The 23,949-nt window shown below is 34.4% G+C and overlaps 1 protein-coding gene across 1 annotated transcript in view; it reads right to left on the bottom strand.

Moving 5' to 3' along the window:
- Nucleotides 1–17,719, bottom strand: part of LOC132311951 (cation-chloride cotransporter 1-like) — a 46,008-nt gene extending 28,289 nt beyond the window's left edge. Inside the window, exons 1-5 of the mRNA XM_059810131.1 lie at nt 17,247–17,719; nt 12,029–12,178; nt 11,658–11,736; nt 9,750–9,841; nt 6,540–6,654 (exon numbers count right to left, since the gene is read on the bottom strand). Coding sequence (XP_059666114.1) covers nt 6,540–6,654; nt 9,750–9,841; nt 11,658–11,736; nt 12,029–12,178; nt 17,247–17,425 — 615 coding nt within the window. The 5' untranslated portion in view covers nt 17,426–17,719. The remainder of the gene's footprint in view (nt 1–6,539; nt 6,655–9,749; nt 9,842–11,657; nt 11,737–12,028; nt 12,179–17,246) is intronic.
- Nucleotides 17,720–23,949: the final 6,230 nt, after the last annotated feature.

Here is a 23,949-nt window from a genome sequence, read left to right as displayed (position 1 = left end):
TATAGAGAGGGATGTACTGGTCTGTTGAAGAAGGAGGGTATCTGCCGGATCTTGGTCTACGGCCTTCCTTTGCATCTTTGGTGTGATTCTCTGGCAGAAGCTATTGGTGAGAAGTGTGGGGGTTTCATTGGGATAGAGAAGGACGAGAGGATCGATCCAGAGAAGTTTGTTGTTGTGGTCAACGATGGTGGATTTGTCCCAGATGATGTGATCGTGGAGGATGAATGGATTGCTTTCAGAGTTTCGCTTTTTGTAATAGCTCCTCCAACAATGGAGGCGACGGTGGCATGGGCTACTCATAAGGCTTACACATTGGGTCCTGAGGCTGGGTTGAGAAGAGCGAAGAGGGAGGATGCGGTGGTGAATTGACCGGAAACAGAAGATCAGAATGGGTCTCTGCAGGTGCAAGTCGTGGAAGGTAAGAGGCGAGTGGTGGTCCACACGAAGGAAAAGCGCGTGAGGGAGGAGCGGCATGATCAATGTGTCAACAAAACACTTAACGGATATAAGAAAAGGTATACAGCTGGTGGGACGTGTGTCGAAGACCGTGTGGTGAGAGGCTCTCGGTCACGTGATATGCAACGTAATTTAAAGTTCTCTGGCCGGGGCGTGGACCTGCGGACAAGCAGAATGGGGGGTCATGTTAAAATGAGAGGCCATGTTAACAAAAGCAGAAATGGGCCTCTGCCAACTACTCATTCATCGGGCCTTTCCTCCAAGGGCCCTAAGGCTGGGACTAACACTCGCGGACCACGTCTAAAGGAAACTGGGGGTATGAATACCTGCTCTGGGTTGGGTTGGACTAACACGGCCACTTCATTTTGCTAAAAAAAGCTTCAGATTGTTTTGATGGGTTGGGTCAAACAGGGGGTGAGCGCAGGCTTGGCCCATTTAAAAAGGGCTCCAACTCAAGACAGGTTCAGAAGATACACGAACCGTCTGCAGCTAATCTGAATTCTGATGTACTTCGTCTCATCCCCGACCCAGTCACCGTAAATGGTCGCGAGCAGAAAAACAAAAATGGCATGCAAAAGAGGTGGTTGTTGATGGTTCCATTTCGGGTAGGTCTTCTTTCTCTCACTCTGCTCCATCTTCTTGTGGGGGACCGTCTTCTACAATTGTAAATCAGAGTAGAAGGGAGAAGGGTCCGCCTCCTACTTTCCGACCTGCTGGGAGGACTGAACTGAGCTCACCAGCAGTTAGAGAAGATGTGTGTAATGAGAAGACCGTTGTTTGTGTTGGTAGGGACATTTGCATCACCCTTAATGATGAGTCAGCAGCGTTGTTGCAAGAACTGAGAAAACACAGATTGCAGGTAGGCGAGCAGGTGTGTATTGGCCCGGACTCTCAGGTTGACAATCTGGTGGGGGGTAGGAGCAGTTCCATTGATTGGTTGTCTTGTGACGATTCTGAGCAGGGGTTGGGATGGGATGAAGGCAGTGTGAGGTCGGAGCAGCGGGAATGACCTTTTGACTCTTTGACATGGGATGGGGAAGATTCTTCTGGTTTGGGCTTTGTTGAGCCGCTGGCAATGATGCCTCCAGAAGAGACGGGGGGGAAGGGGTCATGGATAATATTGGCCGACAAGTGAGTTATTTGGCCTCTCTTCTGAAGGGAAGGACGAACAAGCTTTGATGATCCTTAAGGAGACGGTAGAGGGGAGGGATGTGGGGTTGAAGAAGGAACAAATAGGGGCAGGAGAAGTTCTAGAAAGAGTTCTTCTGCTTGGAGAGGGGAGAGGGGAGAGGGAGGTAAGGAATTTCATTTGCTATGTTAATTATGAGGGAAAGGAGGGGGTGGTGAGGGAGAGGGGTAGAGGGAGGAGTAAAGGGGAGGGGAGCGCCATTGTTTCCTTGTGAAGTTTCGAATCATTTCGCGGAATATCCGTAGTCTTAATGACCCGGATAAGAGGAAGGTGGTGAAGGTGGCGGTGAGGAAGTGCGGGGCACATGTGGTTTGTTCGCAAGAGACAAAGATTGCTTCGTTATCGGATAGGTAGTGAAGAGCCTTTGGGGCGGGAGATTTGTTGAGTGGGAAACTTTAGAGGCTGTTGGGACTTCAGGAGTATCCCTATCATGTGGGATAAGAGATGGGTGTTAAGGGTGGATGTTTGGAGGGGAAGATTCTTTATTTCCTGCGCTTTTGTTATGGAGGAGGATAGATTTAGGTGGGCTTTCAAGTGCGGGGCACATGTGGTTTGTTCGCAAGAGACGAAGATTGCTTCGTTATCGGATAGGGTAGTGAAGAGCCTTTGGGGCGGGAGATTTGTTCAGTGGGAAACTTTGGAGGCTGTTGGGACTTCAGGAGTATCCTTATCATGTGGGATTAAGAGATGGGTGTTAAGGGTGGATGTTTGGAGGGGAAGATTCTTTATTTCCTGCGCTTTTGTTATGGAGGAGGATAGATTTAGGTGGGCTTTCTCCGGTGGAGGATGGGGAAAGACACGTTCTGTGGCACGAGCTCGGTGTTGTGAGGGGTCTGTAGGCCTTTCCATGGTGTGTTGGTGGGGACTTTAACGTGGTGAGATCCCCGTCGGAGAGATCTTCAGGAGGAAGGTGGTCTTCAGCTATGGAGTAGTTTTCAGACTTTATTGATGGCCATCACCTTATTGATTTGCCAATGGAGGGAGCCTATTTCAATTGGGCTAGTGGCAGCGAGGATGTTACACTTTCTCGGCTGGATAGATTCTTGGTTTCTGGGGATTGGGAAGAGCGGTTTCCAGATGTGGTACAGGCAGCTTTAGCCAGACCGGCGTCAGATCATATTCTGTTGGTTTTGGACTGTAGAGGGATGAGCTCCCGGCACACTCCTTTCGTTTTGAGAACATATAGCTTAAAGCAGAGGACTTCCAGGGAAAAGTCTGTTCTCAGTGGGAGGAGGCTACAATGGTCGGCACTTCGAGTTTTATTTTGGCCAGAAAGCTTCGGTTTTGAAGGCTGAGATTAAAAGGTGGAATAAGGAGGTGTTTGGGAATCGGGAGTGGAGGAAGAATAGGGCCCTTGTTGAGATTGTAGAGATCGATAGGTTGGAAGGTTTGGGTGGTATTGTCGAGGCTCAAAGTAGGCGGAGGGCGAAGTGTCAGGCAGAGTTTGCGGAGATTCCTACTTTGGAGGAGATCGTGGCGTCAGAAGTCACGGACGTTATAGCTGCAAGAGGGTGACCTTAATACAAAATTCTTTCATAGGTTGGCTAATGCTCATAAGAGAGGTAATCATATTGGGTGGATTTGTGTTGATGGTGTGGATCTAAGTAGGGAGGAGGAGGTGTGCAGATTGCCTCGTACTATCCGAGACTGCACACTGAGACATACAGTTGGAGACCTAGACTGGGTGGTTTGCTTTTTGACTTGATTTCAAAGATGGATAGGGAGGGTCTGGAGGTTCCTTCCTCCGAAGAGGAAGTTTTGAAGGTGCTAAAGAGTTGTAATGGCGACAAGTCCCCAGGTCCGGATGGTTTCACTATGAGGTTCCTGATGGAGAGTTGGGAGGTGGTCAGGGGTGAGGTGATGGGGACATTCCAGGAGTTTTATTCTTTTGGGCGGTTCTAGAAATTTTTGAATGCTACTTTTATTGCTCTCATTCCCAAGAAGGGTGGTGCCACTGATGTGAAGGACTTTAGACCTATTAGCTTGGTGGGGTGTTTGTACAAGCTAATAGCTAAAGTTCTTGCCTCGAGGTTGAGGGATGTTTTGGATGGAGTTATTTCAGAATCTCAAAATGCTTTAATTGGGGGTTGGCAGATCCTAGATTCAACCCTCATTGCTAATGAGTGTGTGGATTCTAGGTTGAGTAATGGTGTTCCGGGAGTTCTTTGTAAGCTTGATATTGAGAAAGCTTACGATCACGTTAGTTGGAGTTTTCTGCTTTATATGATGAAGAGGTTGGGTTCTGGGGTGAAATGGAGGAGGTGGATCGCGTTCTACATTTCGTCAGTGAGATTCTCGGTGTTGGTGAATGGGGCTCGGTCTGGCTTCTTTGGCAGTTCTTGGTGTTTGAGACAAAGGGATCCTCTTTCTCCTTTTTTGTTCATTATTGTTATGGAGGCCCTTAGCAGATTGATGAGGAGGGACGTGGAATTGGGATTCATTAGGGGCTTCAGGGTGGGCAGAGACTCGGATCATCAGATAGAGGTTTCCCATTTGTTATTTGCGGATGATGCATTGGTCTTTTGTGATGCAGATATGTCCAAGATGAGATATTTGAGATGTGTTTTAGTTTGCTTCCAGGTTGTATCGGGTCTAAAAGTGAACGTAGGGAAGAGTTCGTTAGTCCCTGTTGGGGAGGTGCATAATATTGCTGAGCTTAAAGCGATGCTTGGGTATGGGATCTCCTCTTTCCCCATTTCTTATTTGGGCTTGCCTTTGGGTTCACCGTCGAGAAGGATGGAGGTTGGGACCCTGTGGTAGAGAGGTTTGAGAAGAGACTTGCTAGGTGGAAGAAGCGGTATCTTTCGAAGGGCGGGAAGGTCACCCTTATGAAGAGCACATTGGCAAGTCTTCCCACATACTTTTCTCTCTCTTTTTCATATCCCGGCCACCGTGGCTGAAAAGATTGAAAGTCTTCAGTGAAACTTCCTTTGGGGCGGGTTGGGGGATGAGTTTAAGTACCATCTTGTTCGTTGGGAGCAAGTGCCTATCTAGTTGGGTGGTTTGGGTATTAGGAGGGTGATCCCTTTTAATAAGGCTCTCCTAGGGAAGTGGTTTTGGAGATTTGGAGGGGAGCGACATCGATTATGGAGGGCCATCTCTTACAATTTTAGGGAGGAGAGAGGTGGGTGGTGCTCCCGTGTGGTTAGATCACCTGGTGGTGTTTGGGTTTGGAAGTTCATTCGGAAGGGCTGGGATGAGTTTTTGAAACACATCAGATTCAAAGTTCAACATGGTAAGGACACTTGGTTTTGGGAGGACGTTTGGTGTGGGAAGCGTCCGTTGGCTTGTTCGTTCTTTAGGATTGCCGTGGACAAACATGCTTGGATAGTTGACTGATATCGGCTTGATAGCGGAATGATAACTTGGGATATGCATTTTCGATGACATTTTCATGATTGGAAATTGGATGATGTTTCTGACTTTCTTGATATGTTGTATAGACAGACACTGGATGGTAGTGGCCCAGATTCCCTCTTTTGGGTGCCATCTACTCAGGGGAGATTTGAGGTTCGGTCCTTTTTCTGTTGCCTCTCGGGTTTCTCAGGGACTAATTTCCCTTGGAAAACAATGTGGCGTTTGAAGGCTCCTCTCAAAGTGGCTTTTTTTTTTTGTATGGACTGCAGCTTAGGGCAAGATTCTGACACTTAATAACCTCAGAAGGAGAAGGCAGATTACAGTTAGTTGGTGTTACATATGTAAAAAGGATGGTGAGTCAGCGGATCACTTGTTGCACTGCCCTGTGGCTCATGACTGCTGGAGTTTGTTCTTTTGGCTTGTTTGGAGTGAAGTGGGTTATGCCCCGGACGGCGAGAGGTTTGATTGACTGGTGGAGAGGGTGTGGGGTGGGTTCTCACACTCGTCTTTTTTGGAGGGTAGCTCCTTTATGTGCTTGGTGGTGCATTTGGAAGGAGCGAAATAACATATCTTTTGATGGGGAGGAGTATCCCATAGGAACTTTGAAATTCCGTATTATTAGCTTCATTTTTTTGTTGGGGTATGGGCAGATATTGTACATCTATAGAGGAGATTGTTGATTTCTTGGCCTCTGTGGGCCCTTAGGATCCCTCTTTTGGCTTTGGCTTTGGCTTTGGCCTCTGTGTATTCTAGCAACGCGTTCCCCTTTTGAAAGCTTTTCTATACCACTTTACTTATCAAAAACAAATTGTTTATATTACAAGCAATAGGCATAAAAAATAAAGTTTAAATACGTAACCCACATTACTCAAGACAAATGCACACTGCTGGAACTACAAGATTAACACATGATGAGCTTTTTGGAACATTATGGACCCTTCCCTTGGATCCTTCTCCTAAAACATATTTCTAATAGGTTTCTTTTAATTTAGTGTCTTTTCTTGAAGAATAAATAAATAAAACTAAGGAAAGAGACAAAAGTAGCTTTCAAAATCGGTAAATTGAACACTCTGGAACAGAAGTGTCCTGATTTAAACTGTGCAAATTGAAACTAATAGTGCTGGGTTATTAGGCTTTCAACCAACTCTCTCCTTAAAATGCATTCACTCCTTTACTAAAATCACATTCAAAAAGACGCTTCAAGAATACCTTTTTGTCATGTCTTATCTTTGGAAAAGAGTTCAATAATAAACATGTTGCTTTGTTACTTGAAACTTGTGTTAATTACCCTAGTAATTTCAACAGCAAGGAAAGAAAAGCTACCATTTTCTCATTTACTTGCATCTAAGAAACAAAGTGCTAACATGGAATGCAAGGTAGGAAAACATAGATGCCCAAAAGGACATCCTCTCATCCAAAACGCATTGGCAGTTAGTGCTGTAAGAACCATCCTTCTTTCTCGTATTTCAAGACTGAGAATACTCACCCTAAATATGTAGGGGGGGAGGGGGAGAAGGCAATGCTAGTAGTATAGTACCTTCATTGCGCCATTAGTTGCAATAGCACTCAATGATATTGTAGTTAAGGAAGTACACAGGCCACAGAATGAGACTAGCAATAGCGACTCGCCTATACCAGCCATACCAACAATCCTGAAATTTTCACATTCAGAAAATCAGTTTGCTTAAAATATGGCCAATCTATTAAACAGAAAAGGCAATCATATTTGTTCACGGTGAATAAACAGGGCATGGATGAATTTAAAAAAGAAAAAATAGTAGACCTCAATATCTAGTCAAGTCTACATATTTACAAATAATTCATATTACATGAAAAGCATAAATGAATTGAATTTACAGATATTCTGTGTTGCATTTCACAAAAGAATTAAGAGGATTGATAGACTAACAAAAATGTAACATAAATAAAAACAAATATATTTAGAATTTGTGGATTCTATCCTATTCCAAAATTCAGAGAGCGAGCGGTAAGGTAGCTCCATTGTAAAGTGAAGGTCACGGTTCGAAACAAGGAAACAACCTCGCCACATGTGGAGGTAAGACTGCGTATATCTGACCCTCCCCAGACCCCACAATGGTGGTTTTTCCTTAACCTAATCCTAAATTCACATCCAAATACTCAGTACTGAATGATACTATATCTCAACACTCCCCACTCTGACTTGACATATCCAAATGCTATCCATCTTATCCTCAAATTTCCCAATGCCCCCACTCTAACTACTTCCAATCAACTAGCAACAACAATGATTGAAATGGCTTTCATTGCAATAAAATAATCTGAAAATTCTGATGCTGACACTTGAATTGCTACTTAAAGATATTGTGTCCCCTTACAATATGTTGAAGGATTTATATATTTAAGTTACACCCTCTCTAAAAGCTTAAGCTTTTAGAATAGATGGTTGTTAACATGGCATCAAAGGCAAAGGTCTCGAGTTCAAACCTCACCGCCACCCTCATTAAAAAATTTGAAAGACACGTGTTAGACCAAAAGAAGGCCACACGTGAGGGGGAGTGTCGAAGGATTTATAAATTTAAGTTACACCATCTCCAAGAACTTAAGCTTTTAGAGTAGATGGTAGTTAACACAATCCAACTAATAAATGGTAATACTGCCTCCACAAAGGAAGGATTCTTAATCTTTTATACCTTTTTCTGTCTTTTTGGCCAAAAAATAACAATAAGCTAACCAAAACAGATAAAAGATCAATACAAAGGGCAATCCTCCTTCCATATGTCCCTCAATGGTGGGAATCATCAACACCTATATTACATGGAATCTTCTGGAAGTGTGAAAATCATTCTGGACACATGTCACTTTGGGTATGGATATAGGACGTTCTCTGCATGTCTAGTTGGACATGCACCCGACAAGCATATCTGATTAATCCAGTTTATAACTGTATAAAAGTTCTTGTATTATGTTCCTTTTACTATGTTGTTGCTTCAAGACTAAGTGAAGTACCTATATTGAATGATCTGTTACATGAAAGCATCATTTCACTCTGAAAAAAATAAAAGAAGAATATTAAAATAAAAGAATATTTAGTTGCGCTCCCGTGTCCCTGAATTTGGGTTATTTGATATCCAACGCTTAGTCACATACCCACACCTGATACATGTATCCATGTGCATAAAACATAGTCTAACACTCAAAATACATGCCTTGCCACACAACAAGCTGGCCTAGTTCCAAATTATCTCACATAGAACACATAACATAATCAATTTCAGAATTGATATGAATCTCCAACAACCTCCAAATCCAGTAATGCTCCAGACTCCAGAATTTCTATTCATAATTATTTAGATAGAATACAAAGAGAGAGAACATATACAAAACCAAAATATTTGAAAGCATCTACCTAATCCTCTAACATTAATCAAATCTATCTAGAAACCAATAGTACTAAATATAAACTAATAAAAAGTACCACCAACCTCCCAAAGGTCCAACATCTCTCTCATGTAAATCTATATATCTTTTAACATTTATTGTCTTGGGGATTAATGCTAGGAGAAATATTAAATTACATATTTTGTGGTAGAAAAAAGGTGGAAGGTTGTGGAAGCCTAGCAGAAAAGGGCCAATGCTCAAAGTGGATTTGGAGAAAGCTTGTCATGTGGATGTGTTTTTTCTTGGTTTTGTGTCACAGACAGACATTATTAAACCACATTAAGAATGTGTAGCATACTATGTTCATATTCTGTGTACTTTAGAGATTTGCCATCACAGGTGGATGGCTTTTCAATATTGGTCAAACATACCCAAAAGGTGCTGATAGGTTAGCAAGACCTAACTCACTTTTACGAGTTGTTACTATCATGGGCCACAAACTACCATAAAAAGTTGATTTTTGCAAGTGTTGGGTTAGATACTAAAACAACTCTTACTAGTGGCAAACTTATCATGTAAAAGCTCAATATTCACAACCAAGAGCATAAAACCAACCAAGCTTCAGACTCTTACGAAAACCTTAGAGCTCTTTCCCCCCAGACTTCTTAACCATAACAAGACCTTTCCTCCTTCCAAAATGAGACTGGTTACCGCACAACAAGCTAGCCTTCTGGACCCAACAATGTCTTTTTGAGATTAAAAGCAGACAATAAAATCATTTGGTTCATTTGAAAATTTGATCTTTTCCAACATTATCTACATTTTGCATTGCTCTTATTCAACATTGGACATTTGATGCAAGTTCCTCGAGGAAGTTCATATGAGTTTAACATTACAATGTATCAGTTCACAACAGTAATTGATGATTCCCATTTGGTTCATTGTAATCATCGGTTCTGTTACGACAAATAAAGTGATCCAAGAACAAAACAAGAATCTACGACAGAAACGTAAACATGCCACAGACAAAGAACACAAAGATTTTTGTGGTTCGGGGTAAGCCTACTCAACGGTGAAGATCTGGCGAAAGATTTCACTATGCGAAAAACAGGAGATAACTCCCCAAACCCTCGTTCTCGCTCTCTTTCTTGCGATTGTCAGTGTTCTCATGTTATCCCACTCCAAAGACTAAATGCCCTTATATACCGAGCTACAAGAGAATACTAAACAGGGTCAACGACCCGCACAAAGCCCATTTTTGGGGTCAAAACCGGGTCGCCACAACATCACAGGTTCATTTGGTTATTTTCTCATGCATAAACATTTAAAAGGAAAATAATAATTTCACAAAAAAAAGCAATATAAATATCAGGCATATGAAGTTTACCAAGAAAAACGAATATAGTAGATGATTCCCAAAATGCTCTGCAAGCATGGCACAAACACTCCCATTAATGTCCCCAGTTTCACATCAGTAGCCTGCGTATGAATGCACATCAAAGTCATTAAAGAGCATCAAAATGCCATACATTTCACTAAGAAAATATTAAATACCACATATAAGCTCTAATCAGTGTTCAATATTCAGGTCTAACACATCCACATCCAGAAAGTGGAGGTGAAAGAATGCTTTAAATATTATCATACATATTCTATAAGAACCGCATTACCCTTGTCCCAGTTGGGACTTGAACATTGCAACTTTCATTTTTGTTGTAAAGAGACACCACTTGAGCTAACAGTAAAAGTACATCCAAATAGAAGGATATTACAAGGTTAAAAGCATATGATAATACTAAATGTAGATATGCATCACTCCCAGCTCTCCATTTTAAGTCTTACCAAAAATAAGATGTGTCCAAGCAAGTTATGTAACAATCAGACTTCTAAAAAAAAATATTGTGGCTTTCTTTAAAGAATTAAACTAAACCACTAAGCCATTTTTAGTAATTAATATTCCACTAACAATCACTAGTTCAAAGAACTGCCACTTCCATTAAAATTTATCTTCATCTCCTAAATCAAATTTCTCTTCCGTACAATTAATAACTAGAAAAAAATGACAAGTTAAATAATGTAGCACCGTAATTAGTGGGATATAACAACTATTATGGAAATAAGCATCTGATTAAGAATGACAAAACCCACAATATTCCATTTAAAAGGGCAAAAAGAAAGAGAAAAAACGGCCGTACAATCAAAATGCCAATGAAATGGATTTCAATATTTTTGTTGACACTCCGCTAAACTTTAAGTACCATTTGATAAGATTATGTTAGAATGTATATATTTAATCTATATTTCTTCCAGGGACAGATTGGATATAAGTGAGAGAAGAAACGTGATAATCTCTCGAAAATTCCCCAAACAATATCTTCATCTTCTCTTTTCTTTGAACCCTAATTTTAGCATACTATTAGTTTAGCACCAACAAAAAAATAAAAAATAAAAAATAAATCAATGTTGAAAAAATAATGCGGGAAACTTTAAGCAGTTAAATTGAAGAAGTGAGAATTTAACGGTAAAATTGTCAGTTTAGGCTTAATCGAGTGTGCTCAGCGTTTAGTGAAAAGTCAAGTCCTTGTAACAAAATTTAGACCCTATTTAAGTGGAATTCAATTTTATAAGTGGTAGCTACTTGGTGCATTATCAAACTATAGAGGAACCACTGAAAATTCAGTTTTTAGCAATACATAGAATTATCAAACAGTCGTCTTGTTTACCAACAAAGGGGAAATTCATAAAGTTAAGAATCAAGTATTTCATGAGAAGATGAAACATATTAAGGTAGACTGCCATGTTTGAAACGTTTCTACTCACTCCTTGTAGGAAACTAAGGTACCAACATAGAGAATATTTCATCAAAAAGACTTGACCTTAAACCAGTTTCTTGATCACCAACTTCCATACATTTTACCAAATATTATGTTTCATAAAAAATAAAAATAAAAGGATCAATTTTGCAAGTGACACCCCTTTTTATTTGTATTGCATTCCTTTCCTTTCGCTTGCGTCATCTCTCTTCTTCTTCTTCTTTTCCCAAATTTTTAAACATACTTTTTAATATTATTAATTTCTAAATCAATTCATAATTTGTTATACTAATAAGAAGAATAATTCCTACCAGAAGATGATGACCAAAGCAACAGAAAAAGTTAAAAACATAATGGTACTAGCTCCAGACCAATGCATGAATGCCCTGATATTATTTCCACGCATAGCAGTACAACCATGGAAAGGAGGGAAGGTGCATGGAAGATAATGTGACATTCTTGAGGTAAAAAAAATGAAGTACCTTGGGACGCTCAAGAGCGAGAGAAACATCCTCACCATCTCTAGGACTAGAAGGTGTGGGAATCTGTTCCCCTGTCATACTAAAATAGCAAGCCTCATAAGGGGACTGTTATAATTCAGACAAGCAACAAATGACATGACCTTTAGCAGAAGTATATTCTTCAAATAGAAAGAGAATAACTCATAAGAGCTGCAGAAAACACCCTCCTCCCAGAATGAGTTCAATTAGAAAGAAAATCAATTTTGAAGAATAAAAATTGAACTGTGTTCTTCAATTTCAATTATAAGTAAATGAAGAGATTGGTTAAAAGAATATTTACAATTTTGGAAGAAGCAAGCATAAGGAATAGAAATAAATCTGGTAGGTCTTACCTCTTGAGACCCAGAATATTAACAAGGGAATCAAAACCGAACAATTCCAATTTGGATTCCCTCTGGGAGTCATTGAGTCCTCCATCAGTAGGCAATGAACTTTCTCTCGCATCGGAACCCATGTTCAGCTGTGTGCTCACTTTAATTTTCCTGCCACAGCATATACATCAATATATATACATGAAAACAAATCAATCTTATCAAATATAGATATATACATGAAAACAAAAAATCTGAATGAACAAAATAAACAAATGTATGTGGTTAAAGTTATTAGCATTTAATGACATTCACTATAGGAAATATTTGCACAAATATAAGGACATATATCCTTCTTAGAGTGTTTGGGTGCTAAAACAATTACAGCAACAATAATCACCTAGTAAATTTAAAAGAAAGCAGATGTTGCCCGAGACAGGAAGACATGTGTTTGTGTAATTTAAGCTATCGCATCACCAAGAACAACATACTTTAAAAGCCCTGAGAGTTCTACCTCAATGGTTCTTAGGGCTTTTAATAACTTCATTGATGAGTGTCAGCTACTTGAACTGTGGTTTCAGGGTTCACCATTTACTTGGAATAATAACATACCAGGTTCGGCAAAAATTCGTGAAAGGCTAGACAGAGCTTTGAGGAATTCAGAGTGGGTGAGAACCAATGGAAAAGCTGTTCTGAATAATCTTTAAGTCATGGGATCCTATCATATGGCTCTCTTGGTTGATTCCAAAGGAACGAGCAGGACATGTAGGAGAATTTTGTGTTTGATGCCCGATGGCCTGGTGATCCAGAATGTGGTCGAACTATAGTGCAAGCTTGGCAGTGTAGGGATGAAGACAATGATGTTTAAACTGAAATGCAATATTACAAATTGCAGGAAAGCTTTAAAGCGATGGAACCAGTCTAAAATCATAAATTCCAAAAGGTTGATTGAAGAGGCAGAGCTGGAATTGAAGGAAACTAAGGAAGAGGATATGTTCGATGCTGGGAAAGTTAAAGCAGTGGAACAACGATTAGACAGCTTATGGAAGAATGAGGAGCTGTTTTGGGAGCAAAAGGTGAGAGTGAGTTGGCTGAAAGAAGGGGATAAAAACACTAGATATTTTCATGCTAAAACTCAGCAAAGGAGAAGGAAGAATGCCATTTTGGGAATTGAAGATATAGATGGCAATTGGTGACTTGGTCCGAGGATGAGGCTCAGACATCAGCACTGTGGAAGACTGTTTTCAGCAGTTGTATTGTTCAAATAATGGTACAAATTTTGGCCAGGTTATCAATTCCGTTCCTACTCTTATCAGTGAAGAAGATAACAGAGCTTTGGTGGCAGCTGGTACCGAGGAGTTGAAATCTGCTCTTCCAAAGATGGACCCTCTGAAGGCTCCATAGGCCGGATGGTTTTACTCCCTTATTTTTTCAAAGGTACTGGGAAGTGGTAAAGCAAGATATTAATTGTGCTTTTATTGATTTTCTTAGGGCTGGTAACATTCTGAAAAAGCCTAAATCCCACTAATTTAGTCCTTATACCTAATAAGGTTAACCACCCAACTAAAGTGGTTCATTACAGACCCATAGCTTTGTGCAACGTTGTGTATAAGATTTTTTTCTAAAGCTTTAGCAAAAAAGTTAAAACCGTTATTAGACAAAGTGGTGAAGATTGGACAGGGAGCTTTTGTACCGGGCAGATTGATTTTTGATAATATATTAATTGCTCATGAGCTGATTCATTTTTTGAAAAATAATAGAAATGGTGAAGATTCATTCATGACTTTTAAGCTTGACATAACAAAGCTTATGAGTAGGGTGAAGTGGGATTATTTAGGGGCTGTGATGAATAAAATGGGTTTTTGTGAGCAATGGGGCAGGTTGATCAACTGTCAGATATTCTATTGTGTATCTCTACTGTCAGATATTCTATTTTGTTAAATGGTTTCCCTCATGGTTTTATAACCCCCTCTCGTGGCTCAAGGCAAGGGGATCCATTATCCCCTTACCTGTTTCTTCTACATGCAGAAGGGTTGCCTCATGTTTTGTCTTCAGCTTTGGCATCTGGCCTTATCTCTGGAGTGCAGATCTGCAGGCGAGCTCCTAAGGTGTACCACCTATTTTTTGCTGACGATAGTTTGCTTTTTTGTAAGGCAAATACTGATGAAGTTCAAACGCTCATTAATATTTTTAAAGAATATGAAAATGCATCAGGTCGAGCTATTAATCTGGAAAAGTCAGCCTTGTTTTTCAGTAATAACTCTCCACTGGAAGTAAGGAATGAGTTGGTTACCCTGATGGGAATAAATTCTGAAGGTATGACTGGGAAATACTTGGGTTTACCATCTGTTATTGGTAAAAATAAAAAAATAAAAAGTGTTTGGTTACATTTGAGGAGAAAGTTCAGAGCAGAGTTCAGGGGTGGAAGAGGAATCAATGGTCTTCAGGAGGAAAGAAAGTTTTGATTAAGAGTGTTTTGCAGGCTATTCCCGATTATTCTATGGCTTGCTTTAAATTGTCTAAAGTGGTGTGCGACAACATGGATAGGTTGATTTTCAGAGTACTGGTGGGATGGGAATGCAGATCATAGTAAAGTTCATTGGATTGGGTGGAACTTGGAAGCTTCTAACTCGAAACAAAGTTAACGGAGGCCTGGGTTTAGAGATATGGAATGTTTTAACTTGGCTCTTTTAGCTAAGCAAGGTTGGAGGTTGCAAGTAGAGAAAAAGGGGCTGCTTTACAAGCTTTTTAAGGCCAAGTACTTTCCTCACTCATCTTTTTTGAAAGCCAAGATTGGTAGTAGTCCATCTTAGGCTTGGCAGAGTTTTTTGGCAGCTAGATATCTTGTAGAGAACAGAATCTTTTGGAAAGTTGGGAATGTGACTAGGGTGCACTGTTGGGAGGACAGGTGGATTCCAGATCAAACCCTTCCAAGGCTTGTTACTCCTATTCCTTCTCAATCTCCTATTTTCAGAGTTGTTGATTTAATTGATCCTCAACTCAGGAAGTGTGATGAAGGGCTTGTTAAAAATCATTTTGTGGGGAAGGATTGGAGTAGAATTCTTCAAATTCCCATCAGGATTTCTAATAGAGCAGATTGACAATGCTGACTATTTTCCAAGGATGGTAGTTTTAATGTCAAATCTGCAAATCAAGTGACTCTCAAGCTTAAGCAAAATGAACAAATGGCTGTGTCAGTTGAGAGGGCTGAATGTAGTACTATTAGAGATAGAGAATCCCAGTGGACTGATTTGTGGAAGCAACTTTTGTGAAGATATTTGCATGACAAAGTCGCAGTTATGGAAGGTCTTAGGAAGAGAAAATTTGTTCAATGTATGTTATGCCCAGTTTGTGGGGTGGAGCCGAAGTCTCTTGCGCATATGTTGGATCGAAGTAGTAGAGACATAAATGCTTGCATCTTTAAGGTTGGCAAATGTATATGTTTCCCATAGCCAGTGGGACTCATGGTGGATAACCCAGGTTGAGTTGTGGAATAAGTGTGTTGATAGCTGGGTATTGAAGGGAGTGGCAGCTTGTATCTGTTGGCAGGTTTGGAAAGCAAGGAATGATTGGATTTTTCAAGGTAAGTGGTGGAGTGATCTAGAGATCGTATCTTCAGCTGAAGCTGAGTTCTGGGATATGTTACAGTCTCTTTGGGGTCTAATTGTTATGTTCGTCAATTATTGTCTAGAGCATATGACCCCAATCTTTGTGCTAAGTGGACTGCTCCTCCAAGGGGATATGTTAAGGTTAATGTGGATGTAGCGAACTGTGCTTATTCACGAGAGGCTGGAGGTGCCATGGTGATTAGAGATGAAATGGAACAGTGTTGAAGGTGGCTGCTTTTTTTCTTTTTCCCAGTCGGTGATCCTACTCTGGCAGAAGCTTTTAGTCCTTCATAAGGTTGTCTGCTATGTTATGGATTGTGGCTGGGGAAAGGTTGTAGTTGAAGCTGATGCAGAGGTGGTGGTTAAGGCGGTGAACAAGCAGTTTGTTGTGCCAATATCTATTGCTACAGTTATTGAGGATATTACAAGTTGGATTGATGTGTATGGTGGTTTCTCAGTTTGCTCTATATCCCATGAATCTAATGTTGTTGCTCACCATTTAGCTAGTTGGGCATTGAGGAGTCAAGCGGAGAGACGTTTTACTTTTGAGTTTCCAATTTGTATTGGAGAGAGTGTTATTGCTGGTGTAACCCACTGATCTTTCTGAAATGATATTTCTTGCCTTTCGGAAATAAATAAATAAGTTTCAGAAGTAAATGCATGGATACAGATATTGTGCCAAATTACCTATAAGAGGCATATGCGCATAGTTAAGGATCCCTAGACAGCACATTATAATTCTATTTTCTATTTTGTAAGTGATGCAGTAACAGAGACAGCATGACAGTCTTTGGCATATCAGAAGAATCCGATGTTCCCAAAATCTGTTCAAAAACAAACAAGATACCCTGAGGGTCTATCATGCACCATGGACTGTGACTAAAATATAATTTTCTTCTTTAAGTCTTTTGTTTAAATAAACCATTTTGCTGGCCAATAGCAAATTCTTTTAATTGTTATAATTGCACTTATCTTTTCAAGGCAGTATTACAAATAGGTTTGGATAGCTGTAGTAATCAGTTTTGAGTGGCAATTTTATTCCAAGTTTGTTCAATCTTCTTGTTTCTTCCCCTGTTGCTTTGCCTTTCACTTTCTTTTACTGCTATTAGTTGATTGACTTGATTATTCGTTGATCTAAATGGTAAAAATCTCCAACTCTAAACAATATGTTGACAACAGAGCCTGGTCAATTAGGTGTTTGTTGGTTTGTTATCATACGTCCAAGACAAATCAGGCGCATACCATTCAACTGGTTGACCAATGGGCTAGCTATCAAGGGGAAAACCCACTGACAATCTTAAATTGACATTTACCATTCAACCGATTGACCAAGTTATTGCCTGCAAACTCCACAATTTGCAACAACAAACACATCCTCGGAAATCTTAATTTAACCACCTCAGTTTTGCCCATCAGTGTGAGGATGAAAAGGGTAACTTCAAAATTGTTCAAAAAGCTCTCAATTAGTATATTCTTATTCATACATGTGTGCATATATATAATTGTGGAGAGAATTAACTTGTGCTTGTTTAAATAAAGAATGTCAACCAACCAAAATAAAAGCATTCAATTATTGAGTAAACTAAATCACAGTGATTTATATCCTAAATCTAGAGAGAGAGAGAGCTTACTTCAAAGAAGTGTCCCGATTTGGAAGTGGTTCAGAGGAAGATCCAGGATCGAGAGAGGACATCTCGAGGATTGCGTGATCTTTGTCGTGAGCAACCACTGGCCTGTACTTACGACCTCGTGTCTGCGACGTCTCAACTTCATTGTCATCGGAGCTCTCAATCTCACCATTGTCCATCATATATGAATCTATACAGATATATATATGTGTGTGTATGTATGTATTGTGTGTATATCAAGATCCAATTCAATCCGAATATTGGAGAGAGAAAGATCTGTCTCTGAGCTGCCAAAACCTAACTGGAACAATTAGTATAGATAATTATGGAGTATACAATACAAACAGAGATCGACAGAGACGCCCGAGAAACGGCCTTTGAGAAAGAGAGAGAGAGAGGAGAGGGGAGAGAGACGTCTTTGAATAGAGTGAGAAGAAAAAAAGAAAAAGAGTCCTGTATAATGGTAGTTTTAGTGCTCTAATTTTCATTTTCACCGAAAAATGGAATTTATTGGACATCTGATAACCGATAATATAGCAATTTTGTCCATTAAACGGGTTTGAAATTTAGAGTGTGACATGTGTATTTTTACACAGTTGCATTAAAAACGGGTTTGATGACTTAGTTTGACTTCTAAATATTATAGAATAAAATAAATAACGAAGATTTTAACTTATTAAAACTTTTAACAATGCTCAAAATTGGAGCTGTTTATAAGTAAAGAAAAAAATTGGTAGAAATAGCAATTTTAAATATTTTTACATAGAAAGAAAGAAAAAAAAAATGGTGACCCATCCGGGAGTGTGACTAACAATGACTTTAGGTCTCAATGGGGTGATCGTGGCGACCTTATAAGCAGGTGCAATAAAGTATTAGTAGGCTAAGAATTGGGTGAGAGCAGATTTGAGGGTGGGCTTGAGACCACCAAAATATATATATTTATTATAGGCAATTTTAGCTCAGCCAAAAAAAAAAAAAAAAAATTATGAGTATTAGCCCACCCAAATAAATATTAGCTCACCTATTGACAATTTCTGAATTCACCCTTGTCCTAAAGGTGCACGATCATACATCGTCTCGATGTGAAAAGAAGAAGTGCTATATATATATATATAAGTGTGTCACTTCAATTGATATAACATCTTTTGGGATAAAACACAAAAACAAAATTGTGCGGGTTCAAATCAGAAACGAACAATATCATACTATGTACTGAAGAGAGTAGTTACAAATACACTTGATTTATAGATAATGTGAGGTTTTATTTATCTTTCACTGGATGTACTTTAATTGAATTTTTTCTACGTGAATGAGTTGATAGTATAATGCGATAGTATGAGTTTTAATCACCTATTTGATGAATATACCAAATAGGCAAGCTCTGGAAGATTAGATGATGCTACTGAGTGCCCACCATACAGGCCAGAGAAAATATATCAATTTTTAAATGATTCATGATATACAAACCTGACTACTCTAAATATAAATATTTCCAGAAATATATTTGTATATATCTATATTTATATCTATACTATTATTAAATATGTAAAGTGTTTCAATATTTCAGTATTTATTTATTTATATAAAAAAAATATTTATTAACTGATATAAAAATAATTTTTGTAAAAATAATTTCTATAAACCTCTAAAAATTACCTAATAAAATCAATCACATTCTATACACAACTCTGTTTCAGTATTTCAGTATTTATTTATTTATATAAAAAAATATTTATTAATTGATATAAAAATAATTTTTGTAAAAATAGTTTCTATAAACCTCTAAAAATTACCTAATATAATCAATCACATTCTATATACAACTCTTATTTTTAGTTATTTTTTTATGGATAATTATAGTTTATATAAAACTCTAAAAATTATCTAATAAAATCAATCACATCCTATATAAAACTCTTATTTTTAGTTATTTTTATGAATAATTATCACAATATAACCACCCCGACCCATTTATGATTATGTCATTATTAGAAAAGGACACGTGTCATCATCTTATTCATCCAACAAGCCTATAAATGGAGGCATGGATGAAGGAGAAAGAGGTACAGAAATTGAGAATTCTAAGAATCCAGAATTTCAGAATAAAATACGGAAACTATGCCAAAGAGTTTCAGTATTTATTTATTTATATAAAAAAAAATATTTATTAATTGATATAAAAAGAGTTGAATTTCAGAGTAAAATACAGAAACTCTGTCAAAGAGTTTCTATCTATACTTATATAAAAAAAATATTTATTAAATGATATGAAAAGAGTTTTTACAAATAAAAAATAAAAAAATAAATAAATAAAAAATACACACTAAAATATACAAAATAAAATTTAAATTAACGTATTTATATATTTATTATTATCCATTTTTTAATAAAAGAAAATCTAATTAGACAAGATTTATTAATATAAAAAATATTTATTAATTGATATATAAAATAAAATAATTTTTATAAAATTCTACTACAAATTAGCTTTTATTATGAGTATCTTAATAAAATTAAATCTAATTAGACAAATATATGTTTAAAGAAAATAAAATCATTTATATAAAACTCTATTACAAATTACCTATTTTATTATCAATAAAACTTTATTAACAAATATATATTTAAAGAGTTTCTATAAAACTCTAACACAAATTACTTATTTATCAATTTATTATGAGTTTTTTAATAAAAAGGAAACCTAATTAGACAAGTATTATTAATATAAAAAATTATTTATTAACTTATACAAAAAGAAGTTTTAAAAGAGTTTTTAAAAAACTCTAACACAAATTACTCATTTATCTATTTATTCTGAGTTTTTTAATAAAAGTAAATCTAATTAGACAAGAATTATTAAAATAAAAAATATTTATTAATTGATATAAAAAAAGTTTTTCAAAGAGTTTATATTAAACTCTAACACAAATTACCTATTTATTTATTTATTATAAGTTTTTTAATAAAAGAAAATCTAATTTACCTAATAAATCAATCACATTTTATATAAAACTCTTATTTTTAGTTATTTTTTATAAAACTCTTATTTTTAGTTATTTTTTATGAATAATTATAGTTTATATAAAATTCTAAAAATCACCTAATAAAATCAATCACATTCTATATAAAACTCTTATTTTTAGTTATTTGTTATGGATAATTATCACTATATAACCGGTCCGGCCCAATTATGATTATGTCATCATCAGAAAATGACACATATCATCATCCTATTCATCCAATAAACTTATAAATAGAGGCATAGAGGAATGATAAAAGAGTACAGAAATTGAGAATTTTAAAAATCTACAATTTCAGAGTAAAATACAGAAACTCTGCGAAAGAGTTTCAGTATTTATTTATTTATATAAAAAAAATATTTATTAATTGATATAAAAAGAGTTGAATTCTAGAGTAAAATACAAAAGCTCTGTCAAAGAGTTCAGTATTTATTTATTTATATAAAAAAATATTTTTTAATTGATATAAAAAGAGTTTTTATCTATACTATTATTAGATGTGTAAAGAGTTTCAGTACTTATTTATTTATATAAAAAAATATTTATTAAATGATATGATAAAACACTAAAATCCACATAATAAAAATTAAATTAACCTATTTATTTATTTATTATTATCAATTTTTTAATAAAAAGAAAATCTAATGAGACAAGAATTATTAATAAAAAAAATTAATTAATTGATATATAAAATAAAATAATTTTAAAAAAACTCTACTACGAGTTTCTTAATAAAATTAAATCTAATTAGACAAGTATATATTTCAAAAAAATAATAATAATTTATATAAAAAACTCAATTACAAATTTCCTATTTTAATTTCAAAAAAACTCGATCAACAAAGTTTCTATAAAACTATAACACAAATTACCTATTTATCTATTTATTTTAAGTTTTTTAATAAAAGGAAACCTAATTAGACAAGTATTATTAATATAAAAAATTAACTGATACAAAAAGATTTTTTAAAAAACTCTAGCACAAATTACTTATTTATCTATTTATTTCGAGTTTTTTTAATAAAACTAAATCTAATTAGAGAAGAATTATTAAAATAAAAAATATTTATTAATTGATATAAAAAGAGTTTTTAAAAGAGTTTATATTAAACTCTAATATAAATTACCTATTTATTTATTATAAGTTTTTTAATAAAATAAAATCTAATTGGACAAGAATTATTAATACAAAAAATATTTATAATTGATATAAAAAATAAAATAAATTTTCTAAAACTCTACCACAAATTACCTTTTATTATCAGTTTTTTTTAATAAAAGCTAATCTAATTAGATAAGAATTATTAAAATATAAAAATATTTATTAATTCATATAAAAAGAGTTTAAAAATATTTTCTATAACACCCTAACACGTAATACATATTACAATTTAAAAAAAAAAAAAATAAAAATTTCAGAGTAAAATACCGAGGTTCTACCAAAGTTTTTCTGTATTTATTTATTTATATAAAAAAATATTTATTAATTGATATAAAAAAAGTTTTTATCCATACTACTATTAAATGCGCAAAGAGTTTCAGTATTTAAGTATCTATTTATATAAAAATATATTTACTAATTAACAAGAAAAAGGATTTTATAATAATAAATAAGAAAAAAAAAACTCTATCAAACTCCAAAATCTATCTAATAAAATTTAAATTAACCTATTTATCTATTTATTATTATGAATTTTTTAATAAATGAAAATTGAATTAGACAAGAATTACTAATAATAAAAATATTTATTAATTGATATATAAAATAAAATAATTTTTCTAAAACTCTACTACAAATTAACTTTTAATATGAGTTTCTTAATAAATTAAATTTAATTAGATAAGAATATATTTAAATAAAATAAAATATTAAATATGCAAAGAGATTTAGTATTTCAGTATTTATTTATTTATATAAAATTATTTATTAATTGATATGAAACAAGTTTTTATATATAAAAAAATAATAATAAGAAAAAAAAAATCTATAAAACTCTAAAATCTATCTAATAAAATTCAAATTAACCTTTTTATCTATTTATTATTATAAATTATATAATAAAAGTAAATCTAAAGTTTCAGTATTTATTTATTTATTTAAAAAATATTTATTAAATACGGAAAGAGTTTCAGAATTTTAGTATTTATTTATTTATATAAAAAATATTTATTAATTGATATGAAAAGAGTTTTTATATAGAAAAAAAAACTCTATAAAACTCTAAAATATACCTAATAAAATTCAAATTAACCTATTTATTATTATTAATTTTTTAATAAAAGAAAATCTAATTTTCAGAATAAAATACAGAAGTTCTGCGAAGGTGTTTCAGTATTTATTTATTTATATAAAAAAATATTTATTAATTGATATAAAAAAAGTTTTAATTTATAGAATTATTACATATGCAAAGAGTTTCAGTATTTAATTATTTATTTATATATAAAAAAATATATATTTATTAATTGGTATGTAAAGAGTTTTTATTTAAAAAGTCTAGCAAACTCTAAAATCTATTTAATAAAATTTAAGTTAACCTATTTATCTATTTATTATTATGAATTTTTTAATAAAAAAAATCTAATTAGACAAGAATTATTAATATAAAAAATATTTATTAATTGATATGTAAAATAAAATAATTTTTCTAAAACTCTACCACAAATTAACTTTTATTAAGAGTTTCTTAATAAAATTAAATCTAATTAGACTAAGATATATTTAAAGAAAATAAAATAATTTTTATAAAACTCTATCACAGTAGACAAAGATATAATATTTAAAGAGTTTCTATAAAATTTTTAAACAAATTTCCTTTTTATATATTTATTAATAGTTTTTTTATAAAAGGAAATATAATTAGACAAGTATTATTAACAAAAAAAATTATTTATGAATTGATCTAAAAAGAGGTTTTAAAGGAGTTTCTATAAAATTATAACACAAATTACCTATTTATCTATTTATTATGAGTTTTTTAATAAAAATAAATCTAATTAGACAAGCATTATTAAGATAAAATATTATTTATTAATTAGTATAAAAAGAAGTTTGAAAAGAGTTTTTAAAAAACTCTAACACAAATTACCTATTTATTATGAGTTTTTTAATAAAATGAAATCTAATTAGAGAATAATTATAAATATAAAAAATTATTTATTAATTAATATAAAAAGTGTTTTTTAAGGAGTTTCTATTAAACTGTAACACAAATTACCTATTTATTATAAATAGATTTACAGAAAATAAAATAATTTGTATAAAACTCTATCACAAATTATCTATTTTATTTTCTTTAAAATTCACATATAACTTGTTTTTATTTATTTATTATGAGTTTTTTAATGAAGGAAATCTGATTAGAGAACGATATATTTAAAGAAAATAATTTTTTTTTTTAAAAGAGTTTATATAAAACTCTAATATAAATTACCTATTTATGTATTTATTATGAGTTTTTTTTATAATAAAATGTAATATAACTAAACCAGAATTATTAATATAAAAATATTTAATAATTAATATAAAAAATAAAATAATTTTTCTTAAACTCTACCACAAATTATCTTTTATTATGAGTTTTTTAATAAATAAAAAATCTAATTAGAAAAAGGATATATATATATTTAAATAAAATAAATAATTTATATAAAATTCTACCACAAATTACCTATTTTATTTGCAA

The sequence above is a fragment of the Cornus florida genome, unplaced genomic scaffold, assembly GCF_030987335.1.
Source record: "Cornus florida cultivar Cherokee Brave unplaced genomic scaffold, ASM3098733v1 CherokeeBrave_3.0.0_Hap2_Chr01, whole genome shotgun sequence".
NCBI lineage: Eukaryota > Viridiplantae > Streptophyta > Magnoliopsida > Cornales > Cornaceae > Cornus > Cornus florida.
Note: the sequence above shows the minus strand (reverse complement) of the source record. Positions and strands in the feature narration are given on the sequence as shown.